General features: G+C 39.1%; 2 protein-coding genes across 3 annotated transcripts in view; one reads left to right on the plus strand and one right to left on the minus strand.

The window, feature by feature from the left end:
* The window catches only part of CENPO (centromere protein O), a 31,517-nt gene extending 29,330 nt beyond the window's left edge, over positions 1–2,187 (plus strand). The window contains exon 8 of the mRNA XM_058164798.1: positions 1,848–2,187. The gene's annotated coding sequence lies outside the window, so the exon portion shown is untranslated. The remainder of the gene's footprint in view (positions 1–1,847) is intronic.
* ADCY3 (adenylate cyclase 3) overlaps positions 1–15,423 on the minus strand; it is an 87,475-nt gene that overhangs the window by 7,446 nt on the left and 64,606 nt on the right. For both annotated transcript variants that reach the window (XM_058164795.1, XM_058164796.1), the window contains 8 exons: positions 13,744–13,906; positions 13,264–13,383; positions 10,169–10,311; positions 8,985–9,146; positions 6,580–6,667; positions 4,821–4,937; positions 2,245–2,501; positions 331–412 (listed from right to left, as the gene is read on the minus strand). In XM_058164795.1, the coding sequence (XP_058020778.1) occupies positions 331–412; positions 2,245–2,501; positions 4,821–4,937; positions 6,580–6,667; positions 8,985–9,146; positions 10,169–10,311; positions 13,264–13,383; positions 13,744–13,906 (1,132 nt within the window). The remainder of the gene's footprint in view (positions 1–330; positions 413–2,244; positions 2,502–4,820; positions 4,938–6,579; positions 6,668–8,984; positions 9,147–10,168; positions 10,312–13,263; positions 13,384–13,743; positions 13,907–15,423) is intronic.

Below are 15,423 nucleotides of genomic sequence, written 5' to 3' on the forward strand. Positions count from 1 at the left end.
TGGCAAAAAAGTACATACATATTCTAATCAAGAACAGGAACTTTTTATGTGGCTTTGTTTTTGCCCTGAAGCAATGGAATCCAGAACTGTTAGGTTTCAAAAAACACTTGACTCCAGTTTATAGGAACAGAGACATATTTGCCATTTGAGTTGTCCCCCAGTTTGACTGGAAATATTGCAAATTTATGAATGTAAAGGCAAGCTATCATAGATAAGGCACCCTGAAATACTAAAATGCTGAAAAATACAGTTACCCTAAGAGAATTTGATGCCAAACTGAGCTTCTAAGGTACCAACTGCCTAAAATAAGTAATTTAGCAAACTACTCACATGGCGTGAAAAATAGTAGAAACTGAGCATCATCACCAAGATCATTGCTGTCATGGAATATTTTGATGGAACTAGTGAAATCCTGAAAGCAAATAAACAAGATTCATGGTTAGAAAATTTGAAAGCGTAAACATGTATTCACTCAAGTCATGGAATCAAGATCTTCCTGAAATCTTCACTTCAGTCTGCAGTGGAAAGAACTACATAGAAAACAAGCACATGAGGAAAAGCAGATGTGTCAACTTACTCTCTAACATAGAAATATTTGAAAGAGCATGCATACAGAATTGGACTGCCACATTTATAATAGGAGTACAGGTAATCTTCGATTTACAACTGTAATGGAGCCTGGAATTTCTGACATATATCATGACAGTAATAAGTCAAAATACTTATGTGACTGATTCAGTTTTACAACTTTTGTGTAGTGATTGTAAAGCAAATGCCACGTTTGTTAAGTGAATCCATTGTCCACAATGGTGTTTTTTTCTGGAACCAGAGGTAAACACTAGTTTCCTGGAAAAAAAAATATATAGTCACGTGACTTCAGGAAACTGCAAAAGGCCATAAATATGGACCAGTTGCCAAGAGTCCAAATTGTGATCATATAGGGTGGGAAGGTGTTGAAACTTCAAATCTGGGTCATAACTAATGTCAACTAGTTAAGCTTCCCTGACCTGCTCCTGAGTTGCCATAGGCAGGGAAATGGGAAATTGTGCCTTGCAGCTGCACCAAGGAATTTACTCCTTAGTCATAACAAAATGCATTCTGGCTGAGCAAGTCAAGGCCATCTCTGTGGATACCAGCAATGCCTGGAGGGAATGACTTCTACAACCTGCGAAATTACCTCATTGGGGGATGTGACCGGGTGACACACTTTGGGGGGAGGGGGAAACGGGGTCAGAGGCAAGGCGTGAAGGGGGTGAAGTCCAAGTTGGCTTCACCTAGGTAATGCTGACATGGTGCTCCTAATAAAAGACTGGATTTTTATTGCCAGATGGCTTGAGACTCTTAATTGCATTAGGGTACTGGTTGGAACCTTGACAACTACCTTTTTTTGGGGGGTGTCCTTCTTAATTTTGAATGGTCACTAAGCAACCGGTTATAACCAACTGTAGTCTTAGAAAGAATATCTGACATGTTAAGCTGAATGTAGCATGCAATTCAGTTCTAACTTCATTCAACAAGCAAAGAAAGGTCTTGGAAATTTAGGAGTATTTTACATATAGTTTCATTGCAGGTGCTGTCCAAAGGAAAAAATGCATTGGAGGGTGCAGAAGGCAAAAAAAGTTTTTAAGATTCTCTGCATCCAAAGCTAGTCTTCCTAAATTCAAAGAACAAAACCTTGCTAGCTTATTCTCCCTCTTTCTTCAATATTCTTTATTTAAAAATTCCAGGCTTTGGAACCACAGATTCTTCATTTTGGAACCCACCTCTAAATATATGTAATTGAATGGAATGAGTTTTTTTGTACTATCTACTTGTTATATATTTATCCTCTCTTTTGGGAATTCAAGGTGAAACATATACAATTTCCTCTACGACAATCCTGTAAAGAAGTTTGGGCTTAGAGTGAGCAACTGACCCAAAGTGACTCCGTGAGCTTCCATGGTTCCTGGTCCGTAACCTTAACCACTTCAACCAACAGATTTCTTCACTTCTTATAACCTCCTTCAATGAAATGTATGATATAAATCACTTAAATCTATAGAATCTCTTTATGTTACTCTGTAAGTTTGACTTTTATTGGTGATGTAACAGACATTAAAATTAGTTAAATAATTTAAGAGAGCAAAGCATACCAAAAGTAACAAAAAAGTGGATGAATTATTATTAACCTCTTTTCATTTCAGATATAGCCTAAGCCCAATATAAATACACTCCCATGACATTTTTGACCTCAAAGCTTCTTACATGTTCTCCTGGAATCGCTCCTGATCATATTTGTCAAAGATCTGCTGCCAGGCCAGAATATTGACCATTCCCACTGCCCCTGTGATTGTCACCATCAGAGTGAGTTTGACCATGTGGCTGACTTGCACCAGCATTATAGTTGCAATCAGTGCCAACACTGCTATGTAGCTGTAGTATTTGGGATTCTCCACACAACCTTCTGGAAGCACTGCTGGAACTGTATCATTGAGAGGGGTGTAATACTGCTGGCAGCTGAGCTGTTGAAACAAAATAAAAGGGGTTAGGCTGTCCTTCTCTGTTTTCAACACCCTTATTTTCCACAGTGAAGAAAACTATTAGATACTAGCGCATGGTTACAGAAAACATTAAATCATCTAGATTTTTCCAACCAACATATGCTATGCCTACATACCCCACCCCATGGAAAATCTTTGGTCACTCCTTTCCTAAGGTGCTAAACAGAATGCACAAAAGCACTAATCATGTCAATTAGTTTCACTAACTGTCACTTCCTGTTGTAGGGATAATTATCCCCATTTCTGTTTGTAAAATACATCACTGAATATTCTACATGTGTAGCCCTCAGCTTGGCTAATGAACTCTACTCTGGTTTATTCACTTGTGATTCAGCAAAACTCTGTGTTTGCTCTAATTTCTTTCAGTGTCCCTGTACTCCGACAAGTAAATCTGGTGTAAGACACATATGTTTAATATTTTAAGTTACAGCCTCTCTTTCCTCTTCAACCCTTTTTCTTTATTTTTAGACTACATTTAGTGCTGGGTTTTTTTTCTGAAATCATGTAACTTCATACTCTAACAGGTTGAACTCTGATTCATAATACTCACTGTAAAACGATCAGTAACAATAAATAATTAATGCATCATATGCAATACAGTATTGAGCGGTACCGTGGTAGACAGAACAACAGAAAAAAAGGATTTAGGTGTGCTCAGAGCAGGCGACTGCAAAATGAGTAAACACTGTAGCCAGGCACCTATGAAGGCAAAGAAAATTCTGAGGTGCATCACTAGAGGATCACCAGCAGGAAAAAGAATGTCTTCTTGGGGCTTTAGTCAGACCTCATTTGGAACACTATCTCCAGTTCTGGAGACCTCACTTTAAAAAGATATTGATAAGATTGAGTGAGTTCAGAGATGGGCAACAAAAATGGGGCAAGGTCTGAGGAACAAAGCATTTGATAATCACATGTCCACCATTCAACAAAAATTAAAAGATTAAAAAAAATAAAGATAATTTTAAAAAATAAATTTTAAAAAAAGTAAAAAACAACCCAAAAAAACCCTCAAATGCAGATTCAATGGTCTTCTGCCGTCAGTTTTCTCTGTTTTTTCTATGCATGATCTATCAAAACAGTCTGTTCAAGCTCAATATGCATTACATGAAAACATCCCATATCACCCAAAAGGCCTTTTAAAAAAAATCAAAGGATTAAAAAAAAAAGAGCCACCACAGGGCAACCTGAAGATTTGTCTAATTGATTTTTAAACCTTGGATGTTTTCTGATGGATTAGCAAAACCTGGACTGATGCTCCTTAGCAAGACTCCATCAACGCACCATTTAAAACATGGCCAGCAATGGACAGGAGAAGGAAAATGTACTGCAGTGAATAATCCTTGTGCCATTTTTTTCAGAGGCAGAAAGAAAAAAAAACACAGCCTTTGTTCTCTTCCTCCACCCCTTTTGGAAACCTCATCCAAGTTTGCCAGCCTGAAAATAGCAGTATTTCCATATCAGTTTTAGCACAGAAGAGCTCAAGGTCTGGCCAATTATTAACAGGTACTAAAAATAATCAACTGCAGCTGGCTTTTTGCTAATTTCCCTTAACGATTTCCACTGCACAACTCTTCATACACTTATCAACTCAGCCAGAAAAGAAGTTCACGGCAGGTGTCAATCACACATCATGCTAAATGGTTTAGGAAATGGGAGTAGCTTCACTGTTCTCTCCTACTTGGGCCGTGATAGCTCAGGCTGTTAAGAAGCCTGTTATTAGAACACAGTAGCCTGCAATTACTGCAGGTTCAAGCCCGGCCCAAGGTTGACTCAGCCTTCCATCCTTTATATTCACCGCCCTGAGTCCTTCGGGAGAAGGGCGGTATAAAAATTAAATTAAATTAAATTATTATTATTATTATTATAAGGTAGGTAAAATGAGGACCCAGATTGTTGGGGGGGGGCAATAAGTTGACTTTGTAAAAAATATACAAATAGAATGAGACTATTGCCTTATACACTGTAAGCCGCCCTGAGTCTTCGGAGAAGGGCGGGATATAAATGTAAACAAAAAAAAAATACTTGGAACCACTGGAAAGTAGGACTGGAGAAAAGACCATGGTTTTGATGTGTCAAGTTTTTTTTTATTATTATTATTTGCTTGGAGTCTTGGAGAATGGATGAGGAGGGAGCAAAATATAAACATTAATCCTTTCTATTATCTATTCATTACAATCTATTTTAACACTTTCTCAATTTTTTCTCACCACTAGCTAGAAAGCTAGCAGGGTGCAATGACATCAAGAAAAAAAAATGTCTTTTTTTCCAATCTTTGCTTACCATATCTACAATGTCAGCCATGGTTAGGATGAAAATGGCGGACATGGCCCAGGTGTTCCTGGCCCAACGCGTTCTGTCAATCCACGTGGAAAAAGACACAAGTTTTTTAGGGAAAACCTGTATTAATAAAAACACGTTATTTCATTATTTAAATTTATTCTAGCACTGATGTAGCACCCAGCACCGATAGACTATGAAGGAACATGTTAATTTCTTATGGGGACCAGGAATGGAAATGAGGCAGTAGTTAAGCAATAGTATCATTTTGTATGCCCCAGTCCATAGCATCTTTAGCCATCTCCCTATTAGCAATTAATTGCATTGTCATTCATTCATTGTTGTCCCAAATTCTGCCCCAAATAACAGTCACAAGGAAAGACTTCATAGCACTTCAGTGATGGCTGGATGGTGCTATGAAGACACTAGATTATTAGCAGAAAAATTGCCTCAGTGCCTTTTTACCACTCCAGAGCTCCTGCCAGTTATAACAATTGATGATGTGGTTTTCCAGATTTTGAGAAGAGAAACATGAAAAAAGGAAAATTGCAATCCTCCCAAATCAAACATGCTGATCCTATCTGTATGAACCATTGCAACTTAAAAAACTTAAGAAGTGGGCTATTTTTTTCTAGGGGGGGGCAGTTTAAGGGGCAAAATGGATGCCTTAAGCTGCTGCAAAATACATTTTCATTTCTGTCTCTTTGTTGTAGCTGTTAGTTGCGAAGTCATGTCTGACCCATCGCGACCCCATGGACAACATTCTTCCAGGCCTTCCTGTCCTCTACCATCCTCTGGAGTCCATTTAAGCTCACGCCTACTGCTTCAGTGACTCCATCCAGCCACCTCGTTCTCTGTCATCCCCTTCTTTTGCCCTCAATCTCTTAAGTCCCCTCAATTAAAACAAGCACAAAAGCTGCCCGGTGTTGTGTCTCGCCCGCTTTCACCGCAGCCGGAGCCTTCTTATCTGCTTCCGAACACTGAGGAATGTCCTAGTATACTTCCAGCCCCCAGCTCTGGCTCCATGCCCAGACAGGCTGAGGAGGAGGAAGTACCTCCAGCCCCCAGCTCTGGCTCCATGCCCAGGCAAACGGAGCAACTAGACCCCTCCCCCTCCCCCACAGCATGTGAGCCTGAGGGAGGTCAATTGCCAACAGCTGCAGACTGGAGTGACCCTCGCTTCAGAAGAATTGATAGGCGGCGGCGACAGAAGGAAGGGAGGGGCAGGCCTGGATAAGTGCTGAGTCATGGAGCCACACCCCATGGCCTATATAAAGGATCTGCTTTCTGGCATTCTCTGAGTCAGGCAAAGTCTAATATATCTTGCTGAAGTCACTTTCTGGTCTGCCTGCCTGCCTTGAGAACTTTGCTAGGACTTTGGCAGAGCTGCAGAGGCACGCCTGATTCAGATTTCCCTGACCCGGTCATCAGCGGAGGAGTGGGACACGACACCCGGCAAATATAGCTGTGCCCACTCAAACTGACTTCACAATGGCACCATTCACACTCAAGATGGAAAGTCATAGAGTTGAAAATACATAAATACATATGTACATCCATACACACAATAAACAAATATAGGAGTCCTACTATTATAGCTCAGGTGGAACTTGAAATAAGAAATATTTTCATAGAAACACAAATATTACTGGTAGTAATATTACTGAAACAAACCTTGATTTGGCATTGAAGAACAGCAAAGGATGAGATTCCTACAATAGTTAAAAATTGTAACTAACAAGTGTTTTGAAGGAGATCTTACCCTGGGAAAGATGGCAGCAAGTGAACAAAGAGTCAAGATGAGTAGAAGGATTTCGCCAACAACAAATGTCACATAATTTGCTAGCAGCCTGCAGCAGAATAGGAAATTTAAAAAAAAAAAAAACAGATATAAAGAAGAAGATCAAAGAACAGTATTTTGTTTTGATCGCAGAAGCAGTCAAATTCCCTGTTATAAAATAATACTTTGGCACATAAAATTTTGGCATTATTTTATATAATTGTTTCATTCTTCTTGCTTGCCACCTATTCCTGAAGGTTCTGGGCAGATAAGACTGACATTAAAAATACTGACAACAACAATATAAAAATGAAAAAATGCATGTGAACTGCATATGCAAAAATGCATATGTCTGCAATCAACACATCCATGTGCCCAGACACCCTCATTCTAGGCAGGACTAAACAAGAAGTCTTCACAATGGTCCTAAAACCCAAAAGGTATGAAGCTGACTAAATTTTTGCCAGGAGGGTTTTAAAAGAGTAGGGATAGGTACTAAAAAAGCCAATTTCCAAGTAACAATCCTATAGGATCTGGAGGAAGTTGATCCTATTTATAATAATAACAACAACAACAACAACAAAAACAATAACAGAGTTGGAAGGGACCTTGGAGGTCTTCTAATCCAACCCCCTGCCCAGGCAGGAAACCCTACACCATTTCAGACAAATGGTTATCCAACACTTTCTTCAAAGTTTCCAGTGTTGGAGCATTTACAACTTCTGCAAGCAAGTTGTTCCACTGATTAATTGTTCTAACTGTCAGGAAATTTCTCCTTAGTTCTAAGTTGCTTCTCTCCTTGATTAGTTTCAACCCATTGCTTCTTGTTCTACCCTCAGGTGCTTTGGAGAATCGTTTGACTCCCTCTTCTTTGTGGCAACCCCTGAGATATTGGAACACTGCTATCATGTCTCCCCTAGTCCTTCTTTTCATTAAACTAGGCATACCGAGTTCTTGCATTTGATCTAGTTTAATGGACAGATACAAGAAAAGGCGGTTCTTCAGTTAACCAGGTCTGGAACTATAGCCTTAAAGGAAACTACAAACATCTTGTTGAGCCGGGGTGGTGTAGTGGTTAGAGTGCAGTACTGCAGGCTACTTTGCTGATCACTGGCTGCCAGCAGTTTGGCCAATCGAATCTCACCAGACTCATGGTTGACTCAGCCTTCTGTCCTTCCAAGGTGGGTAAAATGAGGACCCAGATTGTTGGGGGCAATATGGTGACTCTGTAAACCACTTAGAGAGGGCACTAAAGCACTGTAAAGCGGTATATAAGTCTAAGTGCTATTGCTATTTGCACCTGGAAATAGCAATAGCACAGCTCTCAAAGCAGAGAGATCATTGCTTTGGTTGGTACTGTAAAGGAAATAGAAAGTGACCTTGAAGAACAGTGGGAATATCCATTCACAAGCCAATGACCAGACAAATGTGGTTTAAGGCCATTTCAAGGAGCAAACTTAATAAAATGTCCCACAATTCACATGAAGGGATGGAGAAGGGAAGCACATTCAGACTTGTAAGATTCTATTAACTGTTCTAATAAAAGTAGTTTTATGACTGTATGGTGTTGGTTTCTTCATCTGGTTTACCCTAGACGGGTGACAGGTGCATTCTGTACTAGCTATAGCTTCCATGTAGAGAATTTTATAGTCATCCCAGTGGGAGGTGACTGACCAGGACTTTTTGAGTCAACATTGCCTATAATAAGTATATAAAATGAACAAAAATCCTCCTAGTCCCAGTTACTACCTGCTCTTCAAGCAAAAGCTGTCAATCTCAGAATTTCCTAAATTTCAGATCTCTGAGTTGGGAACTACAACTCTATTCAGTCAGGGATTGAATATTCCTGGAATAAATCAGTTATAAACCCAAATCGACTCTGACTTGGGGGTTTTCATTCAGAACCTATTTCTCCCCATTTAGACCTTATCAGCCTCCAGGCACTGTATCAGCACATTAACCACATTACCTGTCCATGCTGGTAATGAAATGTTTAATTTCATCCTTGGTCCTACAGGTAGTCCTCGACTTACAATCATTCATTTAGCAACTGCTTGAAGTTACAACAATGCTAAAAAGAATGTTCCTCACAGTCATACCATTATGACTGCGCTTAGTAAACAGCTCACATTTACAATGGTTGCAGCATCCTTGGATTACGTGATCATTATTTGCAACCTTCGCAACCAGTTTCTGATAAGTCAAATCAATGGGGGAAGATGGTTTTTTGTATTTGCAGCAAAAAGGATTGTAAATTTGGGTGTAGTCACATGATGCCTCACTTAATGAATTTTCCAGTCCCAATTGTGATTGTAAGTCAAGGACTACCTATTTTCTAACCACCCCATTTGAAAAGGGCACAGCCTTGCAGATCTAGCTGTACTAACCGTGGATCAATGAAGATCTCCACCATAGCAGTAAAGAACAGGACCACACATGAACAGCTGAAGGCAGCCCCGCTCTGCTTCTCCTTTTCCACAGAGTAACGTGTCTCCATCTCAGGATCAATGAAACGCATGGATAGGCGATAGGTGGACCTGCCTTTTAGCCTGTCAGATATTTAGAACATGTCAGATATTTAGGATCCTCATCTAGGATGTATGGGATTTTTAGAACAGTAGTAAAATAATACGCTCTCAGTCCAGTTTCACTGAGGCTTCAAGAAAAATCATTATGTCCTTAACTGCCTACCATTTGAGGGAAATATTCTGCTTGTGGTCTTCCAAGGAAATATTCTGCTTGTGGTCTTCCAAGCCTTAGGGGAATGCTGGACTAGAAGGGCCTTTGTTCTGATCCTGCATGGATCGTTTTGAACTCCTATCTCAGCAAATAGAAAGCTGCCTCATTCCAGGTGAGAATGGCCCATCTATCTCAATTCTGGCATTATCTCTTTGAGGTCTCAGGAACAAAGCAGCTGTTCTGATCACTGTTACATATGAGGCTGCACTTGGTATGTCCCTAAGAAATTTTTTAAAATCCCCCTAGATGCTATTTAAGTCCTTGTTTTACTTTGAAAAAAACCCTTATCAGCTTAAATCATGATTGAAAAGTCAGCTCCCTATGCTGAGGATGGTTTTTTTTTCCAGTTTTATACAAGCATAGGAGGACTAAAAGGATGACTTATTCTTTAAATGCTGTGTGAAGCTTTTTAAAAAAATAAACTAAACTAAAAGTTTATACTGCAGAGACAGAGACCAGATGACGGGAATATTTTTTGAACTAAGTGAATCAGCCCAGTGATTTTCTGAATAGGGGTCCAACAGGGAATAAATACACAAACGTAACATTAAGAGAATTTGCAGCTTGAATTGTAAGATAGAGGAAAAGTAGAAAGTAAATAGAATAATAAAAACAACTAAAATTAAGTCTCCAGAATACTCTTTCCAACAATACAAAATAGCAACCAAAGCAGGACAAGGAACTGAATTATGGTGAAAGTCTGAAACCACTGCAGCTGTGAACATTGTTGAGAGTAAGTGTGATATTCAGACTGGTAGAGGAAGAAAAGAACATTGAATGGAGCAAAAATCACACAATTAGCTCTAAGATGGAAGGAAAAGAGGAGACATACGCCTGGACAGACTCCCTCTCCAGCAAGGCCTCGTTAAGTAATATATTGAGTTCCTGCTCGTTTTCTGAAGCATCCACCACTCTCTCTGCTAAGTCACGTAAGCGAAGACGCCTTCGAGGGTTGGGAAAGGAAGGATTCACTACCTGGATAGAAAAGAAGACAAATCAAAAGTTGTATTTTGCTTTCTGCTGAAATTTAATTAAACAAGATTTTGTTTTAAAAAAGCAAAATTTCGTTTATTTGTTGCCCATCTTGCAGTTCAAGGTGACTCTGAGCGCTTCTTTATACCATGTAGACCAGTGGTGGGTTTCAAATTTTTTTACTGCGGGTGTGGCTTGATGGGCGTGGCATGGTTTGGTGGGTATGGCTTGGTGGGCGTGGCAGGGGAAGGATACTGTAAAATCTCCATTCCCTCCCCAATCCAGGGAAAGGATACTGCAAAATCCTCATTTCGTCCCAATCAACTGGGACTTGGGAGGCAGAGAATAGATGGGACCAGAGCCAGTGGTGGGATTCAGCCAGTTCGCACCACTTCGGGAGAACCGGTTGTTAACTTTCTGAGCAGTTTGGCAAACTGGTTGTTGGAAGAAGTCATTAGGGCAGAGAACCGGTTGTTAAATTACTTGAATCCCACCACTGGCCAGAGCCAATCAGAATTTTTACTACCAGTTCTCTGAACTACTCAAAATTTCCTCTACCGGTTCTCCGGAACTGGTCAGGACCTGCTGAAACCCACTTCTGATGTAGACTGATGTGTTTGTGCTCTGCTACCTCATCTACTTCCCCACTCCCACCCCACCCATCCCTCAAAGAGGTTCTCTTCCTGCCCAGCCTAATTTCTTCTCTGTTTTTGACCACGTGGGCAGTTTTACAAAAAATCTCCAGTTATTTATGATACAATTTAAACATACAATTTTCCATTTAATTTTTAAATTAAAGTAACTCTTTAAAAACAAGGAAAAAGGAAAGGAATGGTAGTCATGTTGCCAACATGGATGACACACAGGGGTGAATTGCTACCGGTTTGCTCTGGTTCAGGTGAACCAGTAGTGATAAAAACTACTGCTTTGGGAAAACTGGTAGTAAAAAAAAAGCTACCAGTTCACACAAACCGGTAGTTAACTGCCAGTTGAACCAGCAGTTTAAAAAGCTACCAGTTCCTCCAAAGCGGTATTTCCGATGATCAACTGTGCAGCAGGGTTTAGCTTTGCTAGAAAGCAGGAAATCCTACTTTCTAGCAAAGCTAAACTGCACTGCACAGCTGATTCCCCCTCCCCCGCTGTTCTACTTACCTTCCCAAGCCTCCTTTTTGTGTGTCCTGCATGTAACAGGAGCATATACTTCTGAATGCTTAATTTGACATATTTCCCCTTGGGTGTCACTTTTGTCATGAAACCATCTTGCAATTTTATACATACATACCACATGCACACTTTTTTCTGTTATATTTACAATATTTTCTGATTTTGGAAGAAGTGCCACTCAAGTTTTTTTAAAATGTATTATACAAACAAATAAATAGAAACTATGGAAAACATTAAATATCAACTCCGTTCAAAGGTGCTGTTCAAAAGGCTTTTTCAACAGCATTTTTGGGACAATCATGAGCGGGATGACTGAGAATCTCCATAGATATCAACTCCCCTACAAAATCAAAAGATACAGCAATAAAGAAAAGGGAAAGGGACTAGAAATCACATTATAAGCAAAATATTTTTAAAACTTTTACCATATAATGTCAGAGTCATCTTCTTTGTCCCAAAGACTAATTAAAATGTTAGCAAACAATGCATATCAGCAATATTGCAGCAAATCAGGTATGGATTTTTACTTCCAGTTATATATAATAACCTCTTCAGCTAATCTTTGCCCTCAAACCCACAATTCTATTGCTTGATAGATTCCAATCCTTGGAATATACTGAAGAAAATCATATACACCCTTAACATATAGCAGTTGATCTAGAGTCATCATAACACCCTGTTAATATTATCCAAAATGCAACAAAACTAGGACAAGTTCAAACCAAGTAGGTTAAAGGATCAAGTGTGTAATATCTGAAATAGCAGAGTATGCAACTATATTAGTATAGTATAGTATGCAACCAATATTAAGGCTTCAAGTATACTTTAAGCGAACTTAGTGCTTAGTGTACACTTGCTTGATCACTTAGCAAGTATACACTGGAGTGCTTAACAATTTTACACTGGATTATGCTTATTTTAAAAACTCGGAACTAATTCCTGGTGCTTAAGCCAAACCACCATTGATATAACTCAGCTGTAAAGCACACTCTCTGCATGCAAATAGTTTCTTACTATTCTCTAGGCGTAGGTCTAGGAGAAGTGTAACAGATGGCACAAGTCAACAAGCTTGACTGAACTTTATACCAATCCTCATCAGAGGCCTAAAAATAGGCAAGTACTTATTAGAGGGCTTCTTGACACAGAACTTTCTCATGTTTGGAACTTTGCTACAAAATTAACCTGATATTCAATGTTTTTTGTTTATCCTCCCTCCCTCACAACCTGCATCCATGTAAAGGGTTTTTTTAATGCTGGATTTACTGCTCTTAAGCTTCCTGTTAATTTTTATTACCTGGTTAAGATCAACTGGTTATTGATTCCATTTTCATTTTTAAAAATTTTATTTTTCAAAAGCATTTTAAAATGTACATTACCTTAGAATGATTTTAGTAATGATCATTTTTCTATCCACAAAACACCCCCAATCTATGCACGTGCAAATATACATAATTTTAATGTCTATGGAGATTCTCAGTAATCCAGGTCACGGTTTTCCCAAAGGTGCTTTTTCAAGAGGCAACTGGACTTTTTGGTTTTTCTTTGAAGGTGTTTTGTTTCTTATCCAAGAAGCTTCATCAGCTCTTCTTCAGCTCAGAGCTCAGAGCTCAGAGCTGAAGAAGTTTCTTGGATGAAAAGTGAAACATCTTCAAAAAAAAAACCCAGAAAAACCAGTTGCCTCTTGAAAAAGTATCTTTGGGACATAATTTTTACATTTTACATATAAGCAACTTTTCTTGGAACACATGTCAATGAAGCGTTTATCCTTCTCTATCCATTCTGCCCCTTTACCCTAGTATCCGATTCTTCTGCCTCATCTGGAGTTGTGCAGGTTGTATTAATGCTTCCATTGCATTCTTTGGTGTTGATCAACTGAGGTGAGTTCCCATGGGAGGATGAGACAGATAACTTCTGTAACATGAAACAGAAAAAGAAACAGAACAATGTGTATAGGGCTAGGTTATCTAAATTAAGTGTCCAAAAGGTATTAGACCTCTTGTCACAATTGTCTTCTCTAAAGGCAGAGAAGTTCCAGTCAAAATAACTTTTGTGTTAGAAAGAAAAACATTCAAGTGCTTAGAATAGTTAATAGCAGCAGCAGTATCAAGGTAATCAATCTGAATTAAAAACAAGCATCAATCTGACCTAGTATTATGATGAAGCTAAAAGGAAAAAGATAGGTGAGAACATGTTCTTCTCTTTCCTCTGATCCTAACAAAGCTGATATATAATTCCGTTCTTTTCAAAGGATCGAGTGAAAGCAATACTCACCACCCCATTGATCCCATTCTTGAGTGCCTGTTTCGGGACTATTATGAGGTAGGTGGTAATCCCCTTTTCCTTTAGGTAGTCACATCGTGACCCACCATCTCCGGGTTCCACCTCAAATTCACCTTTTAAGCAGTTCATGGTGCTCTGAGAAATGTGTACACGCCTAAAAGGACCACAGAAAATGCAGTCAGGCCTTAATAAAGGAGAAAATGTGAGTGCTGTTGGAGAAAAAGACCAGAGAAAAGTCCAGAACTTCAAGAACTTTCAGAATTTATACGAATAGAATATACCACTGTCCTGAAATAAATGGAAAGTATTTTTCAGTATAACATCCCTGATAAATTTTTATTAAGAATTTTGATTCTAATAGTAAAATCTATACTAGCCAAATTTAAAAGAAAGAAAAAAGTAAAAAGTGCAAGGAAAAAGAAAAAGGAGAAAAGTAAGAATATAATAAAGAGAAAAGAAATATGTAAAGGAATTGCTTCCAAATTGCATCACAAGTAACACATTTAGAGACTCTTCATCACCTACAGAGTTACAATTATTTATTTATTTATTTATTTATTTCGATTTTTATACCGCCCTTCTCCCGAAGGACTCAGGGCGGTGTACAGCCAAGTAAAAATACTATATAAACATTAAAAGAAATTTAAAAACATATTATAAAGTGGCCAAAATATTAAAACAATTTAAAATCTTAAAATATAAATAACCCCAATAAAATTTCAATCCAGTCCCGCTTGAATAAATAGGTGCGTTTTCAGCTCACGGCGAAAAGTCCGAAGATCAGGCACTTGACGTAAACCAGGGGGAAGTTCATTCCAAAGCGTAGGAGCTCCAACAGAGAAGGCCCTTCCCCTGGGGCCGCCAGCCGACATTGCTTGGCGGACGGCACCCTGAGAAGGCCCTCTCTGTGTGAGCGTACGGGTCGGTGGGAGGCAAAAGGTAACAGCAGGCGGTCCCGTAAGTACCTGGGTCCTAAGCCATGGAGCGCTTTAAAGGTGGTAACCAGAATCTTGAAGCGCACCCGAAAGACCACAGGAAGCCAGTGCAAACTGCGCAGGATTGGTGTTACATGGGAGCAACGAGTTGCTCCCACTATTACCCGCGCAGCTGCATTCTGGACTAACTGCAGCCTCCGGGTGCACTTCAGGGGCAGCCCCATGTAGAGAGCATTGCAATAGTCCAAGCGGGAAGTGACAAGGGCATGAGTGACCGTGCATAAGGCATCCCGGTCAATAAATTTCTTCATTTATCATCCAATCCATATCTATAGAGAAGTCCATAAAACACAATATTTTCAATTCTGGTGTTAGCAGGAAGTCCCTAAAAGGCTACCAGTAGTATGTAACAACACATCTTCTTTTAACCTTTTTAGACTGTGATGTTTTTTGTGTCATATGTGTGTGTGCATGTGGGTATATGTATAATGGTTATCTTTTGAAAGCTGAATGCAAAGAAATTTCATTTTAACATTTGCTGATCAGTGTACATTTAAAGTGACAATAAAGTTTCTATTCTATTCTTTTCTATTCTATTTTAATCTTGATCAAATAAGCAGTTTTATATTTCTTCCTTTTACTTCTAACAATCTCAATATTTAGTTCATTCAAATATTTTCATAGGATTTAATTTCTGTTCGTTTCTTCTTTATCTTTAAACCATATAGGAAAACAT

This window comes from Ahaetulla prasina, chromosome 1 (genome assembly GCF_028640845.1).
Source record: "Ahaetulla prasina isolate Xishuangbanna chromosome 1, ASM2864084v1, whole genome shotgun sequence".
NCBI classification, from domain to species: Eukaryota; Metazoa; Chordata; class Lepidosauria; order Squamata; family Colubridae; genus Ahaetulla; species Ahaetulla prasina.